Consider the following 8,029-nt stretch of genomic DNA (forward strand, 5'->3'; position numbering starts at 1 on the left):
TCCCTAACAAATGAGGGCAGCGAGGCTTACTTCATGCGGGGCTGTGAGGCTGAGTGAGACAGTCATGGGCAGCCCTTGGGACGGTCCCTGCCCGAGCAGCAAACACTCAAGGACACTGAGCTCTTTCTTCTTGCCATTGCTGACACCGTCTTGCTACAGAAAGGCGCAGGTGAGTTTCAGGTGTAGCATTTAAGCAGTCTGGGTGGGTTCAGGGTCTTATTTCATATTTTAAGTTTGAGATTCCGTTGCTGCCAGTGACATAGACTGTGAGAAACACAGGTTCACTGTAGAATACGAAAGAACAACTTTGACGACCAGATTTTATAAATTAGGCATTATAAAATTAACATTAGAAACGTGCAGTCAGGACCTACTACCTCTTTCGGCATTGAAGTGAGGCTTCGACAGATCACGAGCAGGAAGACGCTGTTCCTCTCGCACAGAGCAGACGTGGCTGACGCGCAAACACCCAGTGCCACCGAGCAGAGCCACGCTGGCCCCGGGTGTCTTCTGCATGCCTGAACAAACATTTCTAAGTGACTTGAAATGCACATTCAGGGCAAAGGTGTGTGGACACAGCACAAGAAATATTCAAGTTTTCAATGTACACACTTTATTGTTTTACTTAAAAAAGATACCCAATGAAAATATTAATAACCATTAAAAACAAGCAAATTCCCACAGCTAATTATAAATTCGGTTGACACAGAATGTCCATTTGGATTAAATTTACCTTGTGAATCATAATGAAGTTTCACACTCAATTGCAAAATGCACTGTTTTTCATAAATCCTGACCTCTTATTCAAGACAATACGGACTTTTGGGTAACATTTATGTAAACATCGAAGCCTATAGTATACATTTTTATTACCATTTCGGCAGTCATTAATACAAAAAGTTGATAAACCTGAACAGCAAAGTACACAGCTGGGAGAACCCCCGTGGGGGGCGACAGCGTCACCGCTGAGCCCGCTCCCCCCGCCGCCGGCAGCGGGAGCATCGTGGTCATCATGGTCTGGTCTCTAAATGCACCGACTCCCCCATCGCCCAAGTCCGAGAGCTACACGTGGCTTCAGAGATCTGCCTACAACAAGCACCAGTTTCAAATCAAGCCTAGTGTGGTGTATGCTCCACACGATGTGTACCAAGGCAAAGAGTAAGCGAATGTAGAGAAATGTCCAGAAAGGACGGGAAGGGGGGGGCGCACGTCATTAGAGGACATCAGGTCTGCAACATGTGCGCTCAGACGCAGAACGATCCCGACAGCCACATGTCACTGCGCATTTACTCAAACCCACAACCTTGTTACCACGGAGGGTCACGATGGTTAGACAGACGGGCAATGTCCGGGATGCTTCTTTTTTTTAATTTGATTTTCTTCACCAAAGGCAAAAGTACTACACACCTTGGCCAACACGAAGGCTTTAGAAATCATTTAACAATTAAGACTATGAGAGCAGGATATAAGAGTTCTCTACCCATAAAACAGGAATATTTGCACGGAACTGCCGAGTATTAGAAAATCCCAAGAAATGTCATAGGCAGCATCTGAAGATGGTTCTGACATCTTAAGATAGAATTACCTTCCAGGAAACCATGACTTTTGAAAGAAAAGTCTAAGCCATTGGGATTGAGAATCAGGGTCCAGTAGTCATCCTGGTAAGAAGGCCGATTCTCCGAATTACCACCAGAATGCACTTTATAAAAAGCTATAAAACTTCAAAGGAGAAAGGAGTGTTTTCCTGGAATGACACAAAGAAACAAGAAACAACAAAAGAAAATAAGTTAGCTCGCTGTGTGCTGCGTGAAGGTCCAGGGGTCCCGAAGCCTTCCCTGCGGTCTCCTGGCTCGTCCTACATCTTCTCTACAGCCCCGGAGCTCACCTAGCAGGGAGACCACCCACAGCCAGTGCAGAGGGCATGGACCACGGCAGGCGCTGTGCCCCCCGCCCCACCCAGGACGACTGGGCTCCCACTGGCCCTTTTCCCACTGCATGGCCCATTCCCAACACTCACCTCTGTAGAAGGGGGAACTAAGGCAGTGCCAGTCAGCCCTCTGGTGGGGATGCAGACCTTTTTTTGCATAAATTGGTTGGAAAGAATTAATTGTCAGTCTCGGTTCAAACACATTTAAGCACAGACATATAAAAACAATATTAATTTTTACAAAACTTCTGAAACTTTTCACAATCATTATTTTAAAAACAAAAACGTTAAAAAGGGAAATAACATTGGTTGAGTTAGGAGATCTTCTGCTTTAAAATTACATCTGCAAAAGCTAATTTAAACTCTCCAAGGAGCAAGCTCATGGCAAGCGTATCGATTTTGAAGACAAGACTCAACTTCAGTGGAAGGTGGAAAACGAAAAGGAAAGGCATCTACGAGAATGCAGATCAGAACAAAGGCCTCGCAACGAGGGTTGCCAGGAGGCCAGTGGGCAGCGTTCGTCAGCCGTGGTAAACACTAACGCGACTTGTACTGCGTTGCCAGGGACCTGGATGCCTGATCTTCACTATGGACGGGAAGCGTCCGCTGTGCAAAGACTCATCCGAAATGTATGGAAACCACCATGGAAAGTACACGGCCTGTAGGCGGGATCCCCTCATGCACTCTCACGGGGGGCAATGACTTAAGTAAAATGGAACAAAATTAAGCAGGCTAAGCTTTGGGGCTCATTCCACCGCTATTTCTATTATAATTTGTTTTGGGCGGGACCTTGAAATAAAGTTTTGCTGCACACGTACCTTTTAAAGGCCATCCGATCTCTTTAGAAGACAGTTAAACTATAAAAAGAGCCTATTGATAGTTTTAATACATCGGGAACAAGGAGAAGTAAAATTTTCCATATACAACGTCTGCTTCAGAAAAATGATGTCTATTAAAAAGTCAAGAAGGAAAAACCTTAACATTCAATGATAACTTCACAGTCATGTAAGAGTCAGAGTTTAGGGAGTCATGTGGAGAGAGGCTCGGTTGTGCAGCCAGCCCCTGTCCCCAAGAAGGTGCGCTGACGAGTCTGTGCAGCCACTCAGCTGCTGTCCCCTGCTGGGTCCTGACCACAGAGGTCCGCAGCCTCGCCAGCGGAATCCTCCTGTTTGCAAGTGACACAGCCCTGCAAGAAAGAACAAGAGCAGGCAGGTTATTTGATGTGATGTCATCTGAAGAGTTTTAAAAACGGTAAAATGCTGGCCAAGCAACCTACGTCGTCTAACCCCCTCCCCATTCATGTCTAAGAATACCCATTCTGGCTCGTTTCTTATTATTAGAAGGTAAATGGCAGCGATCGTTCAGCGCTTTGGTTTAAATTGTTTTGAGGCTCATTCTTCATATGCCCTTCCACTCAAAAGCCAGAAGAACAATATTTAAAAAACAAAGACGCCTATAGAAACCAGCCCAGCTCCTGCTTTCTGGTGAGGCCATATCCAGCTATTCCTAAACAGCAGGTACTCACTTCTCTTTAAAAACCGGAGTGGGAAGGACTCCGATGACTTCTTTACTCCCTAAGTCTTAAAACACACTTTTTTAGATACCTCACTTTATTCTCTAGTTATAATTTTTCAATTCACACATCACCTGCCACAGTGTAGTCACAACCATCACTATAGAACCAACTGCTGGGACCACTGTAACTTAAAGCCTCACTGTCAGGCTGTTCGCTATGATCTCACTGTGAAGACCTCGTAACAGCGGAGACCACGGAGATTCCTGCCGGGGCGAATACCACCTCAGGTGTGAATCTTTTCAAACATGCGTGCATATCTGAAATGCCATTCTCTTCTACCTCTCCTCCCCAGCCAATCGACATATCAGAGCAGGTGTCTTTACTCCTCCTCGCCCCATAATATTCCAACTGGTGGAGGAAGAAAAGCACCTAGAGTCAAAAAGGCTCTGTATTCAAAACCCTATGAACTATGAAAGCTTACGCACATCATTCAGTAACTGTTTATTGGTCCAGCAGGGATGACAAGGCCTGCTGCGGGACAGCTTGGAGGATTAAAATTTCCAGTGGGACCACGCGATGTGCTCCACGGGTCTAGGACACCGCCGGTGGCCACCATCACGGCGCTTACCTGGGTGTCTATTTCCGGAGGGATTGTCTGGCTCTGCAGCCAAGGATGCTCCGCGGCCAGCTCCGCTCTCTGTCCAGGGGAAAACTGCGGCTGCTGCTGCCTCATGCTGTCCAGTTTGCCCAGGTCTTCTCTCAGGACAATTTCTTTAACCCTGGAAACAAGCAGCGAAACCCTGACGGTCCTGGGTTCTCCTCGTGTCGTCCAAGAACAGCCATCTTTCTGTTCTGTAATGTGCTTTCTCTCTCTCATTGACACATGTGCACATTCAAAGTAACGGAATCATTTCTTTGTCAGGCTGGGAAGCTAGACCTCTTTTTCTTGGTGGAAGACATCTGCACAGCATTTTAACGAGGTGAAAGGAGACACGATGCCTTAGTTCTCCTCTGAGAAGGGAGGAGGAACCCAGAGCCCGCAGAGGCGCCGAGGCCCGCCGCCTTTGTCACACGCTCATGACGCAGCAGGCGGAGCCGCTGTTCCGGGACATTACGTGCCACCTCACTTCAAATAAATGCATTTGAAAATACATTTCTCTAAGTGTATGTGTAAAAAACCTTCAAAAATCACTCTATTCGAAACCACACTCAAACCACTAAAAACCTCATATAAAAGTGCGTCTTCTCAAGGGCTTTCTTACCTCTCGGGTACCTGATACGTCATCAGAATGCACTCAGGTGTTTGTTTTATCATTGTCCAGATGGACTCTTCAGCTGACGTTGGAAACGCAGCTGTTTCCTGCACATCTCGAGACGGCTGCCCGTTTGGGGGGATGTCAGGAGAATCATCACTGCTAGTAAAGTATACACTGCTGTCACTGCTTCCTATCAAAAATCAACAAGAGTAACACATGAGAAAACACCTGTCAGAGACTGATTTGCCAAACTGGCCCTCCTTCTTCACAGACTTGGGCAGCCGACAGTCTTCGCCGGCCAGCCCAGCTGCCATCCCAGGAAGCTCGGCCTTCCCGGTCCTTGATCTGCCCAAGGTCTCTTTCTCAGTCCTCCTGAGCTACGCACTCCAGGCCAGACCTGCTCCTTCTCTCCCAGAACTGCCCCGTGGAGGCTCCGTCTCCTGAGCCACCAACATCTCAGCTTCGCCTTCTCGTCTGCTCACTCGACTGCTCGGTCCTGAGTCTGGAACAGTGCCTCAGCACTCGGCTTAGAGCTCGGAGTCCACCATTCAGTGACATTCCCTCCAACACCTCAGACTTTCCCCCTCTGACTTTTCACGACCACCGAAGTGTCAACTCCAATAAAGCCAGTGATCAAGTCTGTTCTTATCGAAACCCACAAAACCAAAGACGTGGAGAAAGTCACATAGAACAGGGCACAATGGTTCTACGAGAAAGTCATCATCGCCTAAAGGATCATCAGAGCGCCCGGCCACCCCGCTACAGTCCTCGGGCCAGCGCGTCCATCCATTCCCAGCAACGACGACTTCCACTCTGTTTCCTCTCTCACTTTCACCTACTTAAAACTCCCGGAAAAAAAAAAAAAAAAAAGGGCAAGCAGAAGCCATTGGAAAGGAAATTCATGATCCTGACACCAAACATAAACGTACTCCAATCTGCACTCTCCTCTCCTCCTCCTGTTATAAAAGAAGCCGGCCAGCCTCCCGCGAGGCCCCGCCCCTCTGGCTGCGCTACAGCCTCGTGCAGTAGTCCTTTCCGGCCCTGCATCTGAACCTTCCAATCCCTCACATCGACACTGGAATGATTAAAACAAAGCAAACCAAAGCTCCTCTCTAATTTTTTAATAAAGTAAGTATATGGTTAAATCTAAAAAACATTTTTCCTCATTAAACAATCGCTTTAAAAGGTAATGGACGATTTAAAGCAAAAACAGTAACAATTTTGTTGTGGGTTCGTAATACGTGTAGAAGTAAAATGTATGATAAAAATAGCTCCAAAGACAAGGGAAAATGGAAGTACTCTGTTTTAAGATTCTTAGACACAAAGTGATAGGTATAATATCTGAAAGGAGACTATGATAAGTAAAAGATGCACTTGTAAATCTTGGAGCAATGACTTAAAAAAAAAAAGAAAAAATGGAAAAAGAGAGGTATAGCTAAGAAGCCAACAATGGAGAGAAAACAGAATCATTAAAAGTACACCACTGACCCAGGAGGAGGAGGGGAGGACGAGAAAGGAGCAAAGAGCAGAGGAGACGAAGGTAAAACGAGTAGCGAGATGGAATGTTACTCAACCGTGACCCTTGCATTAAATATAAACGGTCTCAGTGCTCCAGTTGAAAGGCAGAGGCTGCCACGTGGATAAAAAAGCAACACCCGACTACGTGGTGGCTACCAAAAATCAAGCTTAAATATAAAGATACACATCAGTTAAAAGCAAAAAGATGGAAAAATACGCCGTGAAAGCACTAATCAAAATAAAGCTGGTGTGGACACACTGGTATCAAAGTCGACTTCAGAGCAAGGCATGTTTCATAATAAAGGGATCAGTTCATCAAGAGGACACAACAGTCTAAATGTGTATGTGCCTAATAAAGGAGCTTCACAATACATGAAACAAAACTGACTGGACTGCAAGAAAAAAGAGACGGCGTCTCGATTAGATTTGGACAATTTAACAGCCTATATTTAACAGTCTTAATAACTGATAAAACTGGTGGATAGAAAATCAGGAGGTAAAAGGTGGGACCAACAATATTAGCCAACTCGCTCTAATTTACAGAAGACACCACTCAACAACTAGAGAACACACGTTCTTTTCAAGTGCATGAGAAGCATTTATTAAGAGAGACCAAATTCTAGACCATTAAACAAGCCTCAGTAAATTAAAAACAAACAAACAAATAATATTTTTTGACTGCAATTAAATTAGAAACCAATAAAAATCTGGAAAAAATTGCAAACATTAGAAAATTAAATACATTTCTAATAACCTATGGTCAAAGAAGAACTCACAGAAAAATTAGAAAGTATTTTAGACTGAATGAAAATAAAAACAGCCATATCAAAATTTGAGGGATGAAACTACAGCAGTGCTTAGAGGGAGATGAAAAGTATTAAATGTTTATATTAAGAAAAAAAAAAAGATCTCAAACCAATGGTCTAAGCTTCCACGTTAAGAAATCAGAAAAAGAACAAATAAAATCCGAAGTAAAAAGAAAGGAAATCATAAAGATTAGAGTAGAAATTAATAAAATACAAAATCAAAAAACAAAAGGGGAAAAAAGCCCAATGAAACAAAAAATTGCTTCTTTGAAAAGTTAATAAAATTGGTAAACATACAGCCAGAATAATCAGGAAAAAATTCTTGATAAGATTACTACAGATTCTACAGACATTAAAAGAATAAGAGAATAATATAAATAAATTTATGACAATAAATTCAACAACTCGATGAAATGGACAAACTCCTTGCAAAGTACAACTTACTAAAGATCACTCAAAAAGAAACAGATAACCGGTAGGTCCTGTCTATTAAAGAAAATAGATTTGTTGTTAAAAAGAACCTTCTCACAAACAAAACCTCAGGCCCAGATGGCTTCACTGGTGAATTCTACCAAGCACACAAGGAAGACGCCAGTAACAGCGATTCAGCACAAAGACAGAGGGGAGGGAACCATTCCCAACTCATTTTTCGGGCCAGCATTACCGATACCAAAAGCAGATAAACACGTTACAAGAAAAAAAACAATAGAGCAACATTTCTCAGAATAGTTGCAATGATCCCTAACAAAATATTAGGATACAGAATCCAGCAATACAGTAAAAGGATAAAATAGCATGACCAAGTACAGGTTAATTTAATATTTGAAAATTAATTAATGTAATTCACCATATTAATAAAATAAGGGAGAAAACCATATGATTATCTCGAGAAAGCATCTTGGCAAATTAACAGTAGAAAGGAAATTCCTCAATCTTATTGATAAAGAACATTTATGGAAAACCATATTTCACATCATACTTAATTGTGAAAATTTGACTGCTTTCC

The 8,029-nt window shown here is 43.6% G+C and overlaps 1 protein-coding gene across 5 annotated transcripts in view; it reads right to left on the reverse strand.

Annotated features, from left to right (window-relative positions):
• Nucleotides 1-590: 590 nt before the first annotated feature.
• The window catches only part of PER3 (period circadian regulator 3), a 45,332-nt gene continuing 37,893 nt past the window's right edge, over nucleotides 591-8,029 (reverse strand). For 4 of the 5 annotated variants that reach the window (XR_001517132.2, XR_001517131.2, XR_001517130.2 and 1 more), the window contains exons 19-23: nucleotides 4,706-4,889; nucleotides 4,072-4,222; nucleotides 2,746-3,113; nucleotides 2,018-2,074; nucleotides 591-1,744 (exon numbers count right to left, since the gene is read on the reverse strand). Coding sequence is in view for 1 of the 5 variants with exons in the window: in XM_006914442.3 (XP_006914504.1) it covers nucleotides 3,030-3,113; nucleotides 4,072-4,222; nucleotides 4,706-4,889 (419 nt within the window). In the remaining 4 variants the exon portion in view is untranslated. Of the gene's footprint in view, nucleotides 1,745-2,016; nucleotides 3,114-4,071; nucleotides 4,223-4,705; nucleotides 4,890-8,029 lie in introns of those variants that run through there. The other variant, XM_006914442.3, reaches the window with a different exon arrangement.

Source organism: Pteropus alecto, unplaced genomic scaffold (assembly GCF_000325575.1).
Source record: "Pteropus alecto unplaced genomic scaffold, ASM32557v1 scaffold125, whole genome shotgun sequence".
Taxonomy (NCBI): domain Eukaryota; kingdom Metazoa; phylum Chordata; class Mammalia; order Chiroptera; family Pteropodidae; genus Pteropus; species Pteropus alecto.